General features: G+C 41.9%; 1 protein-coding gene across 6 annotated transcripts in view; it reads right to left on the reverse strand.

Annotated features, from left to right (window-relative positions):
• LOC134288198 (methylcytosine dioxygenase TET-like) overlaps positions 1–22,989 on the reverse strand; it is a 459,242-nt gene that overhangs the window by 106,465 nt on the left and 329,788 nt on the right. The window contains exon 6 of one of the 6 annotated variants that reach the window (XM_062852241.1): positions 15,217–15,270. The exons of the other annotated variants lie outside the window; for them this stretch is intronic. Within the exon in view, the coding sequence (XP_062708225.1) occupies positions 15,232–15,270 (39 nt within the window). The 3' untranslated portion in view covers positions 15,217–15,231. Of the gene's footprint in view, positions 1–15,216; positions 15,271–22,989 lie in introns of those variants that run through there. 6 annotated transcript variants of the gene reach the window in all.

Below are 22,989 nucleotides of genomic sequence, written 5' to 3' on the forward strand. Positions count from 1 at the left end.
AAGAGCACCTCTATCATTGTTATCACGAATCACATCGCAATATGCCGACGTTAACGATTCTTGCTTATGCGAGTTTGTATGCACATTTTAACGAGTTTATTTTTACTTTTATGCGATTCAGTTTATACACCAATGCGAGATAAACTGACATAATAAGAAAAGTACCAAGCGAAGTCATATAACCATCGCAGTACGTAATTATGCGAATTCAATTGACACTTTGCGAGTATGTTCGAACACTTTTGCGAATGAGCCATGTTCGTCGCAATAAAACATCAGAATATCGTCTAATACGATTTAGTCATACACGATAAAAGTTAATTTGCACTATTATATGATTTTATCAGATACATCGCAAAAAGTTCAAAAAAATAACAGGATATGCGATGAAAATTGCCCCTCAGCCGTACAGATATGCGATAGTGACTTAAAATAATCCTTTATATGATGTACAGCGTGCAACCTTATGCGATTACTGGTTGTCTGGACAGAAACGTATGGATCGGAACAATATGCGGAGGTTTTATGCAACTGCCAATGTTACGTCACACAAGACTGCGCCATGTACTGCCCATATTCGCATAGTCGATGTAAGCGCCACTGTACTTTTCAACATACTTTGGATTTTAAACAATGAATAAATATAAAATTCAAGATTTTTTCCGCATTGACATCTAACTAAGGGATACCGTCGTTGGGGGTGAGAATGGGTCAAAAAAGGATACTCAAAGATTGTTTGTTAAATAACAAATGCAATTGAAGTCGGAATAACTTTTTATTTGGTATGTATACTCTCCTATGTGGTAATGATAGTTTAGCAAGAAAGTATCACGTTATATGAATTGCTTAGTAAACTACAAATGATTGAAAATTGACCCAATCTCACCCCTTAGGGAGCGTCCATAAATTACGTCACGCAAAAATTGCCAATTTTCAACCCCCCCTCCCCCCTATGTCACACTTTTTGTATGAGACCTCTGAAATTTTTGTATGGGTTGTCACACTTAACTAAACCCCCCTCCCCCCTAAAAGCGTGACGTAATTTATGGACGTTCCCTTAGAGGGGGTGAGAATGGGTCAAAGTATTCGAAATCACCTATCCAAGAATATAAATTAATTTTATTGATCATATATAGTAAAACTACTTAAAACACAATGTTGTCATGACGAATAGAAGCTAAGGTAATTTTAAAAGATGATTAATCCACCTAAAAGGGCTAATACAACCGAAAAAATGGTTGAAATTTGATAAAATAACGTTTGTATACTGTATCACCATTTTTAGCCATCATAATCATCCTCATTAAGAGTTTCAACCTCCATGAGAGGAGGGGAGATTACAATTAAGGGGGGGCGAAGAAAGAATGAAAGATTGATTGTAAAAAAACATGCTTGTTTTTGTATACTGCATAAGAAATGTTTATCCAAACCCTCCGTTATAAACTCTTATGTACATGACCTTTGGCCTCTATATTGCTAAAGCAAACCACTCCATCTCAAGATAGAGGGTCGTTCATATATTATGTTAAGTCTATTTTGTGAGCTTACGATATTGCAGTACACTAAAGATTAGCTGATGATTAGAGGAGCTGTCCACACGCATGGGTGTATTGTTATAAATGATTTTAGGCACTAAACGTATTAACACACTCGTTTGACGCTTCTCGACATATTTTTGAAAGAAAGCATACTTTAGTCAAAATACGGTAAACATGGCACCACTCTAACGTCAAATGGGGACTGGATAACAAGTTGAATTTTTAGTCAAGGTTATGTGCACTCGATAACTTGCTTGACCCAATCTCACCCCCCATTCTTAATATTTAGACACAGGGTCGAAAATATTAAGTTTTTAAATAAAAAGAGCGATGACAGCACGCTTTATACATTACATCAACCACGTAATACCTACAACTAACCACTTATAAGAAAATTTATTGTTAGGTACTTGTGTTAAACATTACGAAGGAGAAATTTTTTCAGAGTGATTTACTAGTAGTTTTATCATATAAGTTTAGCCACAAATTTAACAAAAAACGATTATTGCAAAACATCTTATTCTGCATCATGACGTGTAAAAACATTTCCCCTTTGAAATAATATAAAGTTTTCAATATAAATTAGTGATAGTTATTGAGCTATTTCAAATTTTATGTTTCTCCGTTTTGACCCAATCTCACCCCCCAGACCCATTGTCACCCCCATCGACGGTAGATCTTGTGATCTTTTGAATAAAACTGGTCACAAATATGCACACGCGTTAGATATTAGCTTTTGTACGGTAGCATTGCCAATGGTGGTTACATCGACTATGCGAATATGGGCAGTGTAGAACGAGTGCAAAAGAAATTCACCAAACGACCAAGACAATTGCCTTGGATTGATAGGTATCATACTTGTAAGTCTTCAGTTTTGATCGAGATCTGTTGGAACTAATCTAGAATAGTTAAATTATTCTGAATGTTTGTCTAGTGTTCTGGATATACATCCTTGAGTGTTGGATTATTCAGTAAAGCGCTTCGGATTAATCAGTACCACACCCTTATGTTTTCGGTTTGTATCTAGATCTGATTTGATTAATCTAGCTCAGTTTTATCTTTCGATAATAGTCACAGACAAACAGTTGTAGCATTTGGAAAAAATCTCGTTAAATTCCATCGTTCAGTTCATACTACCATCACCTGGTGGGCATGTATTACGACACAACTAAGTTGTGCAACAACATCAACAGAAGGCACTATCACAGCAAAAAAAATCTTGTAATATCACACCATTTTCGCTGCACATCAGTCGCGTCGTAAAAATGATGTACAAATTACATCCTTTCCACGCAGCAAATAAGCCGCCGCAGCTTGAAAGTGGGTCTAGCAATCGCTACAACTGGATCGATAGATGAATATATAAGTCAAATATTGGCATGGATTCGTACACTGATCCGTTGATTGTGTGGCGTATCCCTTACCTCTCGGCTATTTCACCGAGTTAGAAGGTATAAGAAGGTATCTGCTGGAATGGCTTTGTTGACACTTTCCGGTGCCAACCAGGGTGTACATGGTGAGTGTGATAATCGTTGAATAATGATGTATCCGAATAAAATTACGTTCGAAAATGGATACATCGCCAGTAATTACGTGCCTGGATATTACAAAATTATTTGCTATGTAGTGGTAAAAACCAAACGCAAAGAAAAACGATGCGGGGGCCTCTGGTTGCGAAGCCCTCAACGATGGAGATTAAAATTGATCGTTAAAAGCGTGGTCGATGGAAATGCTGCTATTGTTACGTCTGTTGGTCTGTGCTGTAGTGCTCTGGTTATGCATCCTACAAGATTCTGCTTTAGATGCTTTAGGCTGATTGATGATTACATTAGTCTCCATTAGTCTTCGGTTTTGGTATACCATTGAAATTCGTTATAAACGGTGCGGTTGTTGTGTAGCAAGAGATAAAAAAGAAACGGCAGACAGTTCCTTCTCTGAATAAGGCCAAATAGAAAGTTCCGAAACGTTGGGCAGGACAAAACTATCCGTGTTGATGCCCTAGGCAGCAAGAGCCAGTACCTAAAAATTATAAAATAGAGAAGGGCTTCCTGCAATGGAGAGAGTTGCAAAGCAGCTTGACTCCATCATTGACTTTGCGTTGTCCAATTGCGTTGAAGTCCAATATTAGTAAGGGCCTGAAGCAGGAGATTTCGGAAGTCAACGATGGCGGCTAAGCAGGACCATGATGAACTCATGGCCAGTCTTGTGCATTATCACCATCATAACTCAAAGAAGCCGCAACATCAAAATTGCCCTTCTTCCTCCACCAACGCTACAGTCGACCGTCTCTGTGTTGCTAACGTACACATTCGAGACGAACGCATTGATACAATGGCTGCCGCCGCCACGCTCTTTCTCTGCAAATCTCATGAGCTGCCGAACGCTTCTTAACAGTCGTTCCGACGCATAACGATGTCACACACTGCTGGGTGACTCTCATCTGAAAAGACCAGGATGAAGGTCAATTTGTTAAGTAGTATTGCATGGTGCAGCAAACACAAACATAGCACGCCCTATGAATAGAATGCAAGGCGTAGAACAAAAACCCGCTTCGGTGTTTCATCGTGTGGTTCGAAAACAACAGACGATCGCTGCTGCTGGATGTGGTTGACTGTGCATTGAACGAGGGTTGGCTTGAGTGGCTTTTGCGTGAATCGATTATGTTTTGATGAACTGCTTTTGTCGTATGAAGTGATGGTTAAAGCGAGTGTCGTTCGACATTAACCATCCTGAAACTGCACAACCCTGCTCATGGCAACTGTGGCACCGGCAGAACCCGTGAACTTGAAGGTAGAGAAGTCTACCTTAGGCGAAGGGCTTCGGGTTCGGCCTATGGAAACGATGGACGCGGCTGATGACAAGCATTCGCAAAAGCGTATGAGGCAGCCCTCAGATGAGGAGATATTAGGCGACGCCCGCAAGGCTAGGACGTTGTTAACCTCGAAAGCCGACAGTGCTGCCGGCAAGTCCCACAAAGTTTGGAAGGCTCATTCCGGACTATTATGGAAGAGCACTGACATGGAAGGGCTCGTCGCGGCTCTGTGGTAACGGTGCGAAGTGCAGGCGGGACACAGGTGGCCTTGGTACAGGTACTTTTAGTGGACGCTTACAAGTCCGTTAACGTAGGGGATCGGTAAGCTGATTGTTATGCCGACTGACCAGCCACCGGAGGCTTGCTTCAGGTGTTTAGAACTCGGGTACAAGTCATGGGACTGCAAAAGCAAGGAGCAAGCTGGGCAGGCGATGTGGAAGCATTGTAAGGCTCGAGGCTACACGAGCTCCCAAGTGCTTTATTTTTTCCGGGGAATCCTCGAACAGCAAGTACCCAACGGCAGGCCCAAGGTGTCCGTCCTTCAGAAGAGCCACAGATGACTAGTTACAGTGCAGGTAACGCAGCTGAATGTGAATCACTGTAACACAGCCCAGCAACTGCCTCGTCAGGCAGTCGCTAAGCGGGTCGATACCAAAAGTAGCTTTAGCCGGAACGGAGCGGAGTTGATCATCGACGTTACGTAACATGCCTATGAAAGTTCGCTTTGGGGGGGATGACAACCGACGTACTGGTGAGCTCTAGCGATTGCGAGCCTGCACCGCGCCTGCCTACTGGTAGTGAGGTGGATACAGCTATCACGTACTGTTGAGCAGCGAAATGAGCGACAGAGTGTGTTTGGAGACCGAGATAAGGGCATGCAAATCCAAGGGGTGATGCCTACAGGGTCATGACGGCCAAGACAAGAGGTGGAATGGCTCCTACAGAGCAGTCTCCAGAGATGTTGGAGGGGTTTATCGAGAGGGCTCTTTCCGCGTCATAATCCTAGTTGTTGGCCTTCTTTCTTAGAACAGCAGGGGGTTGGGGCTGGCGATGAAAAGAGGGTCACCGATAAGGAACTTGCAAAGGAAACCCTTCGGATAGGCGGGGAAGGTGCTTGAGAAGATCATCTTCAATCGATTGTTGAGGCATGCCTAATGTGTAAAGGGTCTCTCGAGCAACCAGTTCGGCTTCCGGAAAGGGGAGGTCAACCGTAGGCGCTACCCTGTCAGTTACAAAGACCACCGAGATAGCGTTCCAGCATTAGAGAAGGGGAACTCGCTACTGACTGTGCAGTAGTGACTCTGGATGTGAGGAACGCATTCAATAGCACAAGTTAAGCGGCTATTGTCGATGCTCTCCGGCGTCTGGGGATACCCGGGAACCTGTACAAGTTTCTCGGAAATTACTTTCATAATCGAGTACTAGTTTACGACACAGTGGTGGGTCGGAAGTGCTTGCACATGACCTTAGGAGTCCCGCAAGGTTCCATCCAGCACACTTAAAATAAAGTACCGTATTCAGCTGTTCTATTTTCGGTAAAAGTTCGGATTACCGAATGTTCAGTAGCATATTACCGAACGTTCGGTAAACTCTACTGAATCATCTGTAATGTTTACCGAACGTTCGGTAAAAAATAGCCGAACTTCGGTAAAACTGTGCTGAACTTCGGTAATCCGAACTTTTACCGAAAATAGAACAGCCGAACAAGTGACTCTGAAATAAGTGTGAGGGTTCGGTGTTATGGAATGTCGGTGGTAGACCATCGTCGGCATGCTGACGACATTACGCTAGAGGTCCACCTTAAGGGTGTTGATGTGCGTGTGTACATACAGGTCGGTCGAACAGAGAACATGTTTATTAACATGTAGACATGTTTGTTTACGAAAAGCAAATAAGCTCTTTTTGAATATTACGCCATACTTTAAAATACATGTACGGGTAGACTAGTTGTCAGGGAAAACTCTTTTTCTACTATACTTCAAAAATGTTGATTTCACAGGATATCGTTTCGTCTGCAGGACTCAACCCGCCTAAAAACTTTGACACCTCTCGAAAGCTTCCAAGTTTCCAACGGAAACAATCCTTTGAATCGCACATATTTACTTCAGTTTTCGTGGGCTAGCCAGCTACACGGGGAAGGACACGCAGTTTCTAACACAAACGAAGAGCTCGCAGCGGAGGTGGTGGGAATTGAAAAATCGCGGTACACGCGGAAAAATTGCTCCCGGAGGCTGTCCGCTTCGGCCGGTCTATAATTTCCGAAGCTAGGCCCAAATCAAGGATCGCCATTCGCCAACCACCCTGCACGCACGGTCAACGCGAGGGATGTTCGCGTATGTGCTTCACGAAGTATATGTACGGCGGTGGTGGCCTTTTCCATGTGTCGGAAAGTCTTTCGCATACGTCCGCGAGCGGGCTTTGGCGACGACGACGACGACGGCGACGCGGACAGAATGCGACCCCCAGAAGAAGCGACTCAGGAAGTTGGGGGTGGCGATGGGCAGTATACATATGGTAGGCATCTAGGTACAGTCGAGTCTCTTACTAAACGAATTTCTATTAAACGGACTCCTATTAAACGAACTCCTACTAGACAGGGGTGAGCGTTATAGGAGACTAAGAGCTTATGGGATTTCGGCATTTTGGGGGTGTGGGCTATTATCTCGGGTGTGTTAAGAGTTAACGCAATACTTTCTTCGGCAAAGTTTTAGGGCTTGATAAAATCTACCACTTAGAACTTTGGTTCATATGATTAGTTGGCAATTTGGCCGCTAGAGGGACCATCAACAATTTGATGCTAAATTGCACTACAGGAACCATATCAGGTTGTCAAGCAAACGTTACGATATGCGACAGCTCAAGAACCTGATAATTTGGAAGGATAGTGTCTTCGGGAAAGTTGTTGGGTACGCCAATAACTTACTGACGATGCGTTGCGAAGTTCGAAATTCCTCCACTGGGCGGCGCTAGTGAGCAAGTAAAATTTCAAAACCTCATATCTCAGAATCCCGATAACTTAGGAAGATGGTGTCTGCGGCAAAGTTGATCAGTATGACATATACTTACATAAAAATAAACACTTGTTTTGCAATTCTGCCACTAGGCGGCGCTAGTGAACATGCAAATTTTAGAAATCTCATAGCTCAGAATCCTGATAACTTAGAAAGTTGGTGTCTTCGGCAAAGTTGATCAGTATAACATAAACTTACATAAAAATAAACATTTGTTTCAAAATTCTGCCACTAGGCGGCGTTTACCGGTTTTTTTCGTCTTTTTTCGATTTTTTGGCAGTTTTTCGGCTTGGCAAAACTAGTGTCGCTCCCACGGTCGCTCCCCCGATAACTTAGGAAGTTGGTGTCTTCGGCAAAGTTGATCAGTATGACATAAACTTACATAAAAATAAACACTTGGTTCAAAATTCTGCCTCTAGGAGGCGCTAGTGAACTTGCAAATTTTAGAAATCTCATAGCTCAGAATTCTGATAACTTAGGAAGTTGGTGTCTTCGGCAAAGTTGATCAGTATAACATAAACTTACATAAAAATAAACATTTGTTTCGCAATTCTGCCACTAGGTGGCGTTTACCGGGTTTTTTCGTCTTTTTTCGATTGTTTTGGCGGTTTTTCGGCTTGGCAAAACTAGTGTCGCTCCCCCCGATAACTTAGAAAGTTGGTGTCTTCGGAAAAGTTGATCAGAATGACAAGAACTTACATAAAAATAAACACTTGGTTCAAAATTCTGCCACTAGGAGGCGCTAGTGAACTTTCAAATTTTAGAAATCTCATAGCTCAGAATCCTGATAATTTAGGAAGTTGGTGTCTTCGGCAAAGTTGATCAGTATGACATAAACTTACATAAAAATAGACACTTGTTTCAAAATTCTGCCACTAGGCGGCGTTTACCGAGTTTTTTTCGTATTTTTTCGACTTTTTTGGGGGTTTTCGGCTCAGCAAAACTAGTGTCGCTCCCCCCGATAACTTAGAAAGATGGTGTCTTTGACAAAGTTGATCAGAATGACATAAACTTACATAAAAATAAACAATTGTTTCGCAATTCTGCCGCTAGGCGGCGCTAGTGAACATACAAATTTTAGAAATCTCATAGCTCAGAATCCTGATAACTTAGAAAGTTGGTGTCTTTGGAAAAGTTGATCAGAGTGACATAAACTTACATAAAAATAAACACTTGTTTCGCAATTCTGCCACTAGGCGGCGCTAGTGAACATGCAAAGCCGAAAAACCGCCAAAAAAGTCGAAAAAAGACGAAAAAACCCGGTAAACGCCACCTAGTGGCAGAATTGCGAAACAAATGTTTATTTTTATGTAAGTTTATGTCATACTGATCAACTTTGCCGAAAACAACAACTTCCTAAGTTATCAGAATTCTGAGCTATGAGATTTATAAAATTTGTAAGTTCACTAGCGCCTCCTAGTGGCAGAATTTTGAAACAAATGTTTATTTTTATGTAAGTTTATGTTATACTGATCAACTTTGCCGAAGACACCAACTTTTTAAATTATCAAGATTCTGAGCTATGAGATTTCTAAAATTTGCATGTTCATTAGCGCCGCCTAGTGGCAGAATTACGAAACAAGTGTTTATTTTTATGTAAGTTTAGGTCATACTGATCAACTTTGCCGAAGACACCATCTTCCTAAGTTATCGGGACTCTGAGATATGAGGTTTTGAAATTTTACTTGCTCACTAGCGCCGCCCAGTGGAGGAATTTCGAACTTCACAGCTCATCGTCAGTAAGTTATTGGCGTACCCAACAATTTTCCCGAAGACACTATCCTTCCAAATTATCAGGGTCTTGAGCTGTCGCATATCGTAACGTTTGCTTGACAACCTGATATGGTTCCCGTAGTGCAATTTAGCATCAAATTGTTGATGGTCCCTCTAGCGGCCAAATTGCCAACTAATCATATGAACCAAAGTTCTAAATGGTAGATCTTATCAAGCCCTAAAACTTTGCCGAAGAAAGTATTGCGTTAACTCTTAACACACCCGAGATAACAGGCCACACCCCCAAAATGCCGAAATCCCATAAGCTCTTAGTCTCCTATTAAGCGGATTCCTATTGCGCCCCCCGACCAGTGATCTTATAAGAGTCTCGACTGTAGTTGGCGTGGGGAGTTATCTAGGCGGTGTTGATAGTATGAGCTGGTCGCTAGCAACTTCGAGTGTGTACGTGTGAATGTGGACGGTAGGTAATTTATTTTCAAGTTTTCCCAACCGCGCGAAACGGGAAAGGACTCTGCGCCACTCCATCCCGGTCCAGTATAAACCAGTATATTTCTCATTATTATGCTCGATATTCCATCTTACTTGGTCGACCGGGGAGCTCACTAAGCGAAAAAAAAAACACCGCAATAACGAAAATAAATATTGGCTTGAGGTTCGCTCGCGTACATACAGCGGACACACATACCCATCATGGCATACACACAAACGGCAACCGCGTGGAAGCCTCGGAGATGTGCGTTACGGTCACGGTAACGTCGTCCCACATGCCATCCAGCACAGCAAAGCTTAAGACCCGATGGTGAAATAAGGTGGAGTACGCAGTGATTTGAAAATTAAATTCCCCGTGAAAATTAATTATTCTGTTTTCACGTTTTTCGTCGTCCGCCTCTGCGACACTATTAGCGAACCCCGAGGAAAAACAACGAAACTGCGGTTCCACGGCATCCATTGGATTGAGGCATGTGGGGGAATGCGTCGTCGTGATGGCCGGGGATGTGTTCTCCTCCTACCGCCTAATTGCCATCCGCCACGAAAGACCACGAAAAATCGATTAAAATCGCTGGAACCGACGACGACGACGATGGCGATGCTTCGGTGGTGCCCGCAGTCCGCGCGATACGCGTGTGTGTATGTGTGCCAAGATGTACGTGTGCGAGTGTCTTGTGTATGTGATTTGCGCGATTTGGTGTGTGACCGCGCGAGGTGTAGCCTATACCCTAGAAAAAACGTTCATGCGATGGAGATGGGCAAAAAAGAAAAACAAATTATCATTATTGATTTTTCTTCGATTGCTGCTTCTTTCCAGCGGATTCTTACTTAGCTGGGGGATTGTTGGGGGGTAGTTTTTGTCACACGACTGAAGTATTTTATTTTTTCAATTTAGTTGACATGGAGGATTTGGATCGATTGAAATAGTGAATTAATAGAATATATCTAAACATCCGATAATTTATCAGTGATGTGGAATTGAATCAGCATTTTTCGTGTTTTTTGCCCAAGTAATGACAAGGAATCGGTTTTAATTTTCTAAAAAGTTATGGTTGACTGAAATCGTTCGTTATTAGAAGCAAAAATGACAGAAAATATTTGTTGGTTACTTTGCACATGTAATGTATGTTTACAATACATGGGATTCAAGGGTGATTTTGGGGGATTTTCAGAAGGGTTTTAAGCTGCTTCAGGGTTTCAGGTGATATCAGGGATACATTCCCTGAAACGGCATTGCAATCGCCTAAAACCCCCGGGAACACCTAGGATGACTCTGAAACTCCTTGATGCCCCTAGAGAAACCCAGGAACGCTAATGAAACCCCTTAAACTATTGGAAGACACCTGGAGTGTTAAAATTTCATGGAACGACCATGAAAACTTCTGAGTGCCCTGGAATACCTATTGAATGCTCCTGAAATCCCCTGATCAAGGTATCTCCTGAATTTTTTTTGTAGTGGAAAATGTTTTTCGTTTTTGCAGAAACCATTTTTGAACAAAATTCCACAAAAAAATGGTTTCTGCAAAAATGGAAAACATTTTCCACCTCAAAAAAAAAATCAGAAGATAATTTGATCCATACTCTACATGTGCACGAAAACCGATTTTGAAAATATTGCTTCGTTATTTAACAAAAAATCAAAAACCGAAAAAATGAGAAAATGCTTCCAGTTTCGCCTTAAGCTTTATTGAACGCCCCTAAAATCTCTCAAAAACCCTGGAACGCTACTGAAACTCCCTGAAAACCCTTAAAACCCCATAGAATGCTCCTGAAACATACTAGCACGCCTCTGAAATATCCAGAAGCCCATGGGATTCCCGGAGACTCCCTGGAGCACAATTGAGGAACCTTCTGAAGTCCTATGGAATGCCCCTGAAACTCTATGAAACACCTCTGGCACGCTTCTGGTACCTTATGGAACCCCATGGAACGCCGTTTCTAATTCCTGAAACATTCTGAATTCCCATGGAACGCCGCTCAACCCCCCCCCCCTCAAACATTACTGGAACGCCTCTAAGGCCCCCTGAAAGCTCCTGAAGCCGTCTAAAACTCCCTGGAACACCCTGGAATGTTTTTGAAAGCCCCTGGAACACTTCTGGAAACCTTTGGGACCCCTTCAACCCTCTGAAACAGTCTTGGAACGTCCCAGAAACCTTATGGATTCTTCTGGATTGCTCTGGATCCCCATAATCCTCTGGTACACCCCAAAACTGCCCCTGAAACCCCTAGAGTACCCCAGTAAGTCCTCTGGAACATCCTTGGAACGTTCCTGGTATGCATGATTAGGTAAAGCGAAAAAAAAACTAAAAAAACTGTGGCAGTTTTCTACAATTGGATCATGAATGCATGATGAAAGTTGTGATAAAACATACGTTTTTTAAATGGAATAAACTATGTAAAAACGTAAAAGACATCCTTCCAGTTCTTGTAACTATGACATTTGTGATAGATTTGCCAGTAAAGCTTACTTGAAAACATTTTTTGTGATTTGGCGGTACAACATTTTTTATCATTTTTTTACGGGACAATTTGTATAGTTTGTAACTAAAGCCTGTATCCGCAATAATCGGGACACAAAAGTATGGCTGCAGCTTTGCAATGAATTAGTGAAATTGGCCAAATAATTGACTGAGAACTCTTTGGTGTATGTTTATTATTTGTGCCAAATTTCATCAAAATCGATGCATTACTTTTAACTGTAGATGAAAAACAAACAGACGTGGTTTTAAGCATTTTGTACAATCATGACCAATTTTCATCCGCATAATAGATGGTTCTTTTAAGCTACCGTTTAAAGTTCTATGATGATAATTATGAAATTTCGTCAGCAGTTATGATACTCTTAGATAGACTTTCTTGAAAAATTTTATCAACTTTGATCAATTGGTTTGAAAGCTACTGCTGTTGATAGGTGTTAGTGTTAGGGAAAATTTTTCGTGTTTTTCATGTGCGATGTTTGCCTATTCATAACTTTTGAGTTTCTCTGGTAATTTTCATGAAATTTTGACAGAAGGTAGTTCATTATGTGTATATTTTGCTCGCAAAATTTTAAAATTATTATTATAGTACTTTCAATAGTACAATCAAAACAATGAAGGGTGCTAACTAATTGATTTCGGAGGGGCCAAAATCACATTCAGTCCCAATAAATGTTTCGACTACAAAATTGTTGATAGTGCATCGATTTTTTTTGAAATTTTGCCTATGCAACAAATGTAGATTGAGAGGTTTGTGTTCAAAATTTCAGCCATTTCCATTGCAAATTTCAAAAGTTACAGCGCTAACAAGCAAAACTAGGGTCTGTACAAAATTCATTGGCGCACATTCTACTCTCTCATTGCTACAACAAAAAGTACTACTCCGATTCATATGAAATTTTGTAGGTGAAATGAACACATCTTAAGATGTTATTAGGCCAAATTTGAGCAATTTTCATGTATATGTTGCAGAGTTATAGCTGTATTTCTGTGTCCCGATTATTGCGGATACAGGCTTTAAATTGAAGCAATACGCAATACATGTGTGCCACGGTACATGTATATTAGGCCTGTCCAGCTTTTCAAAAATGTACTCTGATTCTCAAGTCCACCCCCATATTTTGATTGGCATCTTGAAAGATGGAAGTGGTCAAAATTTTAGCCAAATCCGTTGAAATTAAGAGGTGCATCAAATCAATTTTGTGTTTTTCAATGCTGTAGGAATTGAGTAAAAAATTATTAAAATTCGTGAAAGCCAATTTCTTCCCAAAAACTAGCTTTTCGGGAGCAATCACGCTATGGCGCGAAATTGTACTGAACGTAGTAGCTCTGCTTCCTTGCAGTTTACTTTGGCTACCCCTCATCGCGGGTGTAAACAAACAAGCGATTTGGCATTAGAATAACTAGCCACAGAAGTCCAATGTCGTGACTGTTCGTGTGACTAACATCTAGTATGCCACGCCCTTACACCATCAGCAGTGGTCCTAGAAGTGTCACATAAATTTTGTTTACCAAAACAAATGGTCCTCTACAATATGAACACATATAAACAATCAATTACTGCAATTAAAGTTATTAAAATAAATAATTAGGAAAAGTGACTACAGCGCCATTGGAGTTCTAGTGTATTTCTATTGTGTTGGCCATCAATATCAATATGCTGACGCGATGCCACTTTCTTCGCGCCCAAGCATGATTGCCCCCGAAAAGCTAGTTTTTAGTACACATTTGGCTTTCACGAATTTTAATAATTTTCGCTCAACTCGTTTTAAAAAATCTAACATATTACGTATATTAGGGTGTTCTAGAACAAAATCTATCAAAAAATCAACTTTTTAAGGTTTCAATTACAAATGTGATAATTACACATGTTTCCTTCAATTTTATTGACATGCAAAGTTCGGAGAACTTGTAGTAATGGTAGCAATCAAGTATATCTTTCAATTTGTGCCGAAAGAATTGATTTTTGACAAGTTTTAGTGTGGTTATGATTTTTTGAAGTTCGAAAATAGTCGAAAAACACAAAATTGATTGGATGCACCTCTTAATTTCAACGGATTTGTCTAAAATTTTGACCAGTTACTTCTTTCAGGATGCGAATCAAAATACGGGGGTGGACTTGAGAATCAGAGAAAATTTTTGGAAAGCTGGGCAGACCTAAGTTTATATTGAGCGAGAATTACTTAAGTTCAATTTATAATGAAATTTCCTGATACTGTTAAACATTAGTGTAGTGTACAACAATAGGTGAATAACCCTACAAGATGCAACGCATGTGTTACAAACTCAGAATGTAAACAATCGTTCATTTGTCGTTCAGTTCGTTTAGTTTTAGTAGCCATATATCCAGCCATAGCTTCTTATTTTATTCGGCTCATCGACAAAAAAACGAAACACGCAATGGAAGTGTAAATTTGCTGCTCTGGTAAAAATGCAAACTCGTCACGATTGTGTGTGGAAGGGAGTGAAACAAAAAAGCGCAATAATTGAGCGAGTATTTCCCATGCCTGAGCGTTAGGCCGTCCCTTATTTTGCAAATTAGAAATGTTATAAGTTCGTTAGTGGAAAATGATCGTTTTAGCTAAGAAATGATCGTGTCAAAATTTGAAGTCCATATCTCAAGGCTAAGTGGTCCCTCAAGGGGCCTAAAGTTGTCAAAAATGGTATGGGACCAAAAAAACATGAAATTTTTTTCGACAAAAAAATACGCTATTCTACTAAAACCGGTGATTTTGAATGTGAATGTGCTTAGATTTGCGATATCTCTACTCGTTTCTGAGGAAGGAAACCTACCCTATTTTGTTCAATAACTCAAAAAAACGTGTAGAGATATCGCAAATCTAAGCACATTTTCGGCCCTTTAGGATCCTAAAATCACCGGTTTTAGTAGATAAGCATATTTTCTTGTCGAAAAAAAAAATCATGTTTTTTTGGTCTCATACTATTTTTGACAACTTTAGGCCCCTTGAGGGACCACTTAGCCTTGAGATACGGACTTCGAATTTTGACACGATCATTTCTTAGCTAAAACGATCATTTTCCACTAATGAACTTATAACATTTCTAATTTGAAAAATAAGGGACGGCCTACTGAGCGTAGGTTTGCCAGACCCGTTTAAGCGTGTGAAAACACGAGGAGCCAAAGCCGCAGAAACTTACGTGTGTAGGTATTAAATGATATTTTCTTCAACGGTTGTTTGCAGACTTACCTGAAATGAAAATAAAAGATAAAATGAATTGGATTTGCTATCATTGAACGATACCTTATTATATAAATGTGTTTACATTTGTGATTAAAAAAAAATACAAGAAAACTCTTTCTGAAAATTGGCCGTTTTAATGATTTCAGATTGCATCTATCGCTTACACATCTCTAAAGTGTTCTAATGCAGAACTGGTTGATTGAGGTTGCTAGAGGTCGTAGAGTGTACACACTTAATTTAAATTACCGAATTCGGTAATTTCTTGACGAGATTAGAACTGCTGAGCACCGAACTCGTTCAGCAAAAATGCATTGTTTACCTTTTCCATACGATTCTGACAGTTGTTTAACTGAACCTCAGTAAAATCGATTACCGAAACTACCGAGATCGTGCTGCTGTTCTATTCTCGCCAAAAAAGTACCGAACAGGTAATTCAGAAATAAGTGTGTAATTTGTAATTTTTCAAGAATAGGTATGAGAAGATAGGAAGAATCAAAAATTGGTCAAAAATGCTTCGACGTTTATGGATGCTACCTCTAGCTAGGGAAAAGTGAATCATATTTCTTGTGATACATCCATGAACTGAATATAAAACAAAACCCAGCCGTTCGGCCGGAAGAACCTGTCAGTTAATATCCCGTTTGCAAAATCTTCAAATGAGTGGGTTTCACTTCGAACGTTGGTATTATTCATTACGAACCGAACACATCCCCCGCGTTCGCAGACCGCAATTTATTGCGCGCGCGAATAGCTTCGAAAGGCGAAAAAACCCTTACGAGACTAAACGCTCGCTCCGGCAAAGTGCGGAGGAGCAGAGATAAAAAAAATCTCTATAAATAATACGGAACCATTTAATTAAAAAAAATTAAAAAGGAAAGGATAATAACGTACAATCAGCGGAACATCGTCGTGAGCGTATAAATTTTCATTGCACGTAGCTTACATGTTTGAATGCAGAGAGAAAAAAACCTCACCACATGGCCAAGATACAAAGAAGCAGAAGAAGCCATCTTTGTACACTGAGAAAAATGCGCGATTGGATTTCTCTCTGGACTGAGATTGAACGATGGGCCAGGGTTCTACCGTTGTGAAGCCTCAACATACTGACACCCAGCTAGCCAGCCAGAGCCAGCCAGGTTATAAATATATCAGTGCACTGGCAATAAAAATCGCGATAAACTCTTTTTTTTTTCTGTCGGCTACCGCACTCCCTTTTTTATTGCGCTTGGCTGGCAATCAGGCGAATGGACGACGACGAGCGCGAGCGGGCAACAGGATGTGTGTAACGTCGGACCAAGGCGCAGCCAGTGTAGAGGTTGGGGTACTAAATTTGTAGGTTGGAGCTCTAAATCGTGCTGTTTATCAAATGTAATTTTACGACCTGACCGGCATTAGGGAATTGGATGGTGTGAGGTGCTGGTGGGTGGCTTTGAAGGAAGGGTGATGGGAGTTTTTTCACTATCGCATGTTCGCGGTGAAACGTGTATTCACGTGAATTAGGACCTCCGGTGATTGAAGAGCACTGATAGTGTTGTAATGGATGGGTAGTCTTAGGCGAATGGGAATTTCTAGGGAACTTGCACGAAAATTAGTAAATTGTACTTTTTTCTGAAATGATTGAATGTATGACTTTCAATGAGCGTTTTGTTTTTGACCAGAACAAATTTATGCTACCTAGTGACATTGATGGTTATGACAGGATATTCTAATACACTAAGCTTCTATTAATCAATGCAAATATCTCAAATAAGCGAATCTTTCTGCAAAAAAAAAACAAAAATCACATTATCTCTTGCAGATGCAGCACCTTGGTATTTACGATCTACAGAGGACGAGAGAATGCATCATCAATCCCATTTCTTGCTTCACATTTTTTGTGTAGCAGGCGTCCTTTTGCTTAAGACACAAAATGTAAGTTATCCCAATGATAAATTTAATCGATTAAACATTTTTAAAAGACTGTTGTTTCAAAAGATATGATGAAGTTTACTTGCGAAAACATAGCTAGAATTATTCTCAAACAATCACGAAACATAAGCGCAAACTAATCGTATTGTGTCGCCCATACTCCATTCAATTCTATTCAATAAGCACGCAAATGTCAACAGCTCTAATCAAACACGCATCGTGATAACATCATTATCGCATCTCTCAGTGCTACCCACTACTGCATTGCACTCGTGTTGCTATCTAAGGCTACCGCATGTGCGTGCATCCTAAACTCCAGATGCACCGCACTGCAGCAGCAGCAATCGGAACAACAGAGTGGGCAAAACCCCATTGCACATAATGTGCAGTTTTCCTATATTTTCTACGCATCCAAAGTGGAGCCTCTACGCACACAGTCTCGCACTCGAAGCAAAGACCAGCATTCGCAACGCAACGCATCGTTCCTTTTTAGTGTCCGTCGGGCTAGGATCTATGGCACAACTAATACCCCTACCCCCAATTCTCGTGCATGCACATTGCCTATTGCTTATGCCTAACGACGACGACGACGACCATTGGTGAAAACTTTCCGATGCTTTTCCTTCCAATATGCGAGAGCAACAGTGGTGCTGGCGCACATATCGCACACAGAAACCGCGCGAATGCATGCTGGAAAACTATAGCAGTAGATCCCAACTTGCATCCACCCCACGGGGTGTCACGCGGACGGACGGAGCAGCCAGCGAGCGGTGTGAAGAAGTAAATTTGAATGGGATGGGTCGTCGCTTGTGCCGGCCTGTGCGAGTGATTTGAAAATTTCTTGTTGTTTCGGCCGTACCAAGGGGGAGAGTGGGGTGGAACGTTCCTGTAAGTCCTTCTATTGCAATTACATATAATAAATAATAATAAGCTATTTGGAATGCGACCAGGGTTTTTTTTATAAATTGTCTCTCTGTTATTGGCTATTTCCGGTCAATGGGTCTCGAAATGGGTTTTGTGGTTTGTCTGCAAGTTTTGTTTCTGATTTTGGATGGTGGTGGGTAGATTTTTGGGTGAACAGTGTCTAGACGCCATGTTAGTGGTTGGTGAAGTGGCAAGAACAAAAATCCAAAAATTCACCCTCAAAATCTACCCACCACCATCCAAAATCAGAAACAAAACTTGCAGACAAACCACAAAACCCATTCCGACAGCCCACAGCCCAGCAAAGGGCGATGAAACGCTAGCGGTACGCCTATAACCTCCCTGAGGAAGCCCCAAACCAAGGGCCGAAACGTTGGAAGCTATTAAGTAATTCCGCCTAAAACCAATTTTGACCGGAAATAGCCAATAGCAGAGGGACAACATTAATAAGTTATTCAGAACACTCGGAAACACTGGAAACTTTGTTTTTGTGAACCGAGCAACGGCCGTTCCGTGTGCAAAGTAGGGATTTGCTCCTGGAGGTTCAAGATGGAGCTTAGAGTGGTGGGCACAAAAGAATAACTCAGGGAGTTGTAAAGAAAGGCGAGTCTAAGTATGAAAGAAAGTGATGGAAGTTAAGGGTTGGAAATAGGTTACCAAAGAAATTTCATGAAAGAATTTCAGTGGTTTGGGGCTGTATATTTCATGGTTCTTTGAAGGACGTTTCAGGGAAAGCTTTTTAGGGAAGAAGAGTTGCAGGGGCTTCAAGAAGCTTCGGGGGTTTTCAGTGGTTTCAGGGAATTTCAAAGGGTTTCATAGGGAACTATCATGGGCATTTTTGGTGGTTTCAACGGAGTATAAGCGGAGTTTCTTGGACGTTTCAGCAGGGGAGGTGAAGATGTTTCCTGGGAAGTTTTAGAGAAGTTTCAGAGGTTACATTGAATTTTCAGGGATCGTGAAACGTGGAATTGCCGATCTGGTCAACTTCTTAGGGAGCGCCCGCATACTCGCCGATCTACTGAAAGACTAACGTTGCAGGAAGCGCAAACGGAAACGGCCTAAGACTCACCGATTTCATCGCTTCCAAGAACATGGCCATTCGTAGCACCTATTATCTCGATGAGCGGCACTTTATTGATAACGTTTATTGACGTTGGGTCCTATCTGGTGATGGTCAAACTGCACCCAAACGTTTTCGTCAACATCAATATACGGTACTGTGGACTGTCATGGTACAACCTAGAGCGGCTGAAGCGACCAGATGCCACCTCTGGATATGCGCATCATATCGAGGCTGCGTTGCCAGACAGAGGCTAGCTTGACGTGCTCCCTTTGGTTGCTGGAGTACAGTAAAGGTAGCCTTCAACAATGCCACCAAGAGCACCATCGGGTACGTAAAAAGGAATTGATGAATAAATGGTTCGACGAGGAATGCAGAGAAACTTTGGAGAAAAAGAACAAAGCTGCAGCATGGGACCCGGCAGAGCGTGAAACGATACAAACAGTAGCGGAATTGGCAGATCCACTTCGGTAAAAAAATCCGCTTGGAAGAAGCGCATTGTGAGGAAATGGACCCCACAGAATCGAGATATGCAGGAATAAGGACGGGAACTTCTTGTCGGACGGATGTAAGGTGACTGAAAGGTGGAAGCAGCACTTCGAAGTGAGAAGTTAAGGATGCTATTTACCAGCTCAAAACCAACAAAGCAGCTGGTAGTAATGGTATCGCACCTGAACTCATCAAGATGGGTCCACAAAAGCTGGCCACGTGTTTGTACCGATTGATAGTCCGGGAAACCGAACAGCTATCGGAGATAAGCCGATAAGCCGCGATCATCAGCTGGGGCACAATTTTCACAAAATCCGGTCGATTTGTACGCTCGAGAAGCTAGCTGATAAGTTCGGCAACACAGTCATTGCTCATGCGTTGCTGGATAATAGTTCGCCGATAGGCATGATCACGGAGAACCTATCCCAGTGACTGTACTTCAAGCGACCCCATGTAAACCTACTGGTGAACGATATTGGCGGTGCTACCACAGCGTCTACATCGCCAGTTTTGGCAAGAATTCTTTCTCGATGTTCATAATTCGAAACTGATTAAGTGAAACTCTGCGTGTTGCGTTTGATAACCTTGAACTTGTCGCAGCAAACCCATCAGTATTTGCTTGAGAACTGCAGTCAGTTATTATTTCGCTGACCCATTCAGAAGAAGCTCTTGGAGTCTGGTCACACAGAACTCGGGTGGATTGTAATCTTTGTGGGGATGTTACCAGTATGTTGTAGCAATTAGACGCATCAAACGCAATTGTTATATAATAAGCTATTCAAAGGACTAGATCGTCGCTTGAACGTGAACCTGTAGATGAAAGTTATGTACTTTTACTGATTTTATCTACGAATACCTGCTGTTAGGTCATTTGTAAGAAGCTCTTGACGACGAGGAAGACCCGAAAAGTGGATACTACCTGCCACATCGTGCAGTCATGAAAGCTGTCAGCACCGTGACAAAGCTTACAGTTATTTTCAATGCGTCGTGTGCAACAGACACCGAGGTGTCCCTGTTTATGGGGCCGTCATCTACTCTTCTTCAGTCTGATTTGCTTCCGACTCCAACAGTACGCGATCATCACCAGTGTATCGCATGATCCACGTAATATAACAGGCGAGATAACAGGATCAACCGTTGATATTCACCCTCATTCTTGTTTACGGGCGTATCCGCTTTCGAACGTATTTGGTTCGTTCGAATCCGCAGCCCATTTGATTTTGCTGGCGTAAACGGGAATGCGCACGATTTACGATCGAAAGTGGATTCGATCGGAAACAAGAATGAGGGTGATAACCTTACCGGTCAGACTAAGGCCTGAGTGTCCTGTGCTGTACGTAGGAGTCGTCTCCATTAGACTCGGTCCATGGCTGTGCGTCTCCAGTTCCGCACTCTGCGAAGGGTCCGCTAATCGTCCTCCACTTGATCGACCCACCTAGCTCGCTGCGCAACCATGTCTTCATGTACCGGTTGGATGGCTCTTGAGAATCATTTTTATCGGGTTGCTGTTCGAAATCCTTATGACGTGACGAGCCCACGTTGTCTCCCGAATTTTTCGGTGTCGACGATGGTTGGTTCTTTCAGCAACTGTTTCATTCGCCTTTTCCGAGTCCCGTCTTCCATCTGCACTCCGCCGTAGATGGTACGCAACACCTTCCGTTCGAAAACTCCAAGGACGCGTTAATCCTCTGCACTTTAAGTCCATGCGTTTTGTAGATAGTCAATTTCGTTTAACGGCGAACTTTGTTCGATCGTAAACTTCTGCGGAGTCCAAAGTAAACTCGATTTTTCCCCACAATGCGCCTGTGAATTTCTCTGCTGGTGTCGTTATCGGCGGTGAGCCAAAGTACGCGAATTCTTAAACCGCCTCGATTTCATCACCGTCCATAGAAATTCAGGGTGGCGGGTACGTTAATTCTTCCCTAGAGTCCTTTGCCCTTTATTGCAGAGCATTCTTTGGTGCGAATTGAAGAACCAACCCGGATGTGTCAGATGACAACTGTGAACTACGATATTTTGGTGACACCCTATCTGGCAACACTGAGCTTGAAAAGAAGAGAACACGAGTCCAGTCGTAGTCAATGTCATCAAGAATGATTTCTACGTTGCCCACATGCTAACTGGGGCGAAGTCCGTATAAGAAATTATACGGCAGTGTAAGGATATTTCGTCACTTCTTATTCTTCTGGTTTTAATATCTGAAAGTGGCATTCCAACGAATCGACGATTCTAAAAAGTATTGAACGCCTCCTACGAGGCGAGCGAGAACACCTAGACATTGTTACAACGACAGGCACGTACTGGTTCAAAAATACCTCGCTGGAGTCTGACAGTTCCTGTAGCACAGCGGATCGTACTGTCTGGTTCAGCACATTTATTCGTGGTTCCATATGGTTTAGTAGGGCCAGCGGCGAAAATGTTTCTCCACGAATTTAAAAGTTAAAAGTAAGTAAGTATTCTTGCGACGAATCGTTGAGGCTCGAATTCAGAATGAATTTGGATAAAATCGATATAGATTCCATAAACTGCTGGATTGCATTCAGCAATAATGTGATTTCTTGCGTCCTAAATCCGTGAAGTACTAGATTCAAAGTAGTGAGCTGCATTTTTGTATGGTGAGATTTCTGCAATGAAATGGTCCAAACAGCGTGGGTTATATGATTTCTTGACTAATTTTATACTGTTTGAGCAAAAGTTTGAGTAACTGTGTTGTTGAAGTTGCAAGAAATAAATAATACATTACCCAAACTTTTGCTCAAACAGCATCAAATTAGTCAAGAAATCTTATAACCCACGCTGTTTGCACCATTTCATTGCAGAAATGGAGAATTGATCATCTCACCATACAAAAATCCAGCTCACTACTTTCAATCTAGTACTTCACTGATTGCGTCCTATTACACGGACTCTGTGACGCATTGGAAACGGCGTACGTTGCGTTGCACAAGATGGGGTGGTCATAGTTCGGCAGGTGATGACTAAGTCCAAGGTCGCCTCATTGGAAGACTTAAAAAAGAAGAAGAAACGGCTGTCGATGCGCCGACCCAGCTTGTCTGCCCCACTGCTATTGGCGCATTTGTACGAGGCAGTAGCAGAGAGCATCGCGGTTACAGTGAAGACGTCCTTCTGAACCTTTTTGACCATTGCAAAGTGTTGGATTTTTCCTATCCATCCAGATGGTAAGCGTTCGTCTAGCACAACACTCTCGAGAAGGCGTTTGGAATCACGTTCAAGGCGTTGGAAACTAGGCGGACGTAATATTTCCAGGTTATACCGATGCACAGTGGGAAAAATCGACCCAAAAAACGGATCTTTTAACGCTGCTGGTTTGGGTACGTGAAGTT

This window comes from Aedes albopictus, chromosome 2, assembly GCF_035046485.1.
Source record: "Aedes albopictus strain Foshan chromosome 2, AalbF5, whole genome shotgun sequence".
In the NCBI taxonomy this organism is placed as follows: domain Eukaryota; kingdom Metazoa; phylum Arthropoda; class Insecta; order Diptera; family Culicidae; genus Aedes; species Aedes albopictus.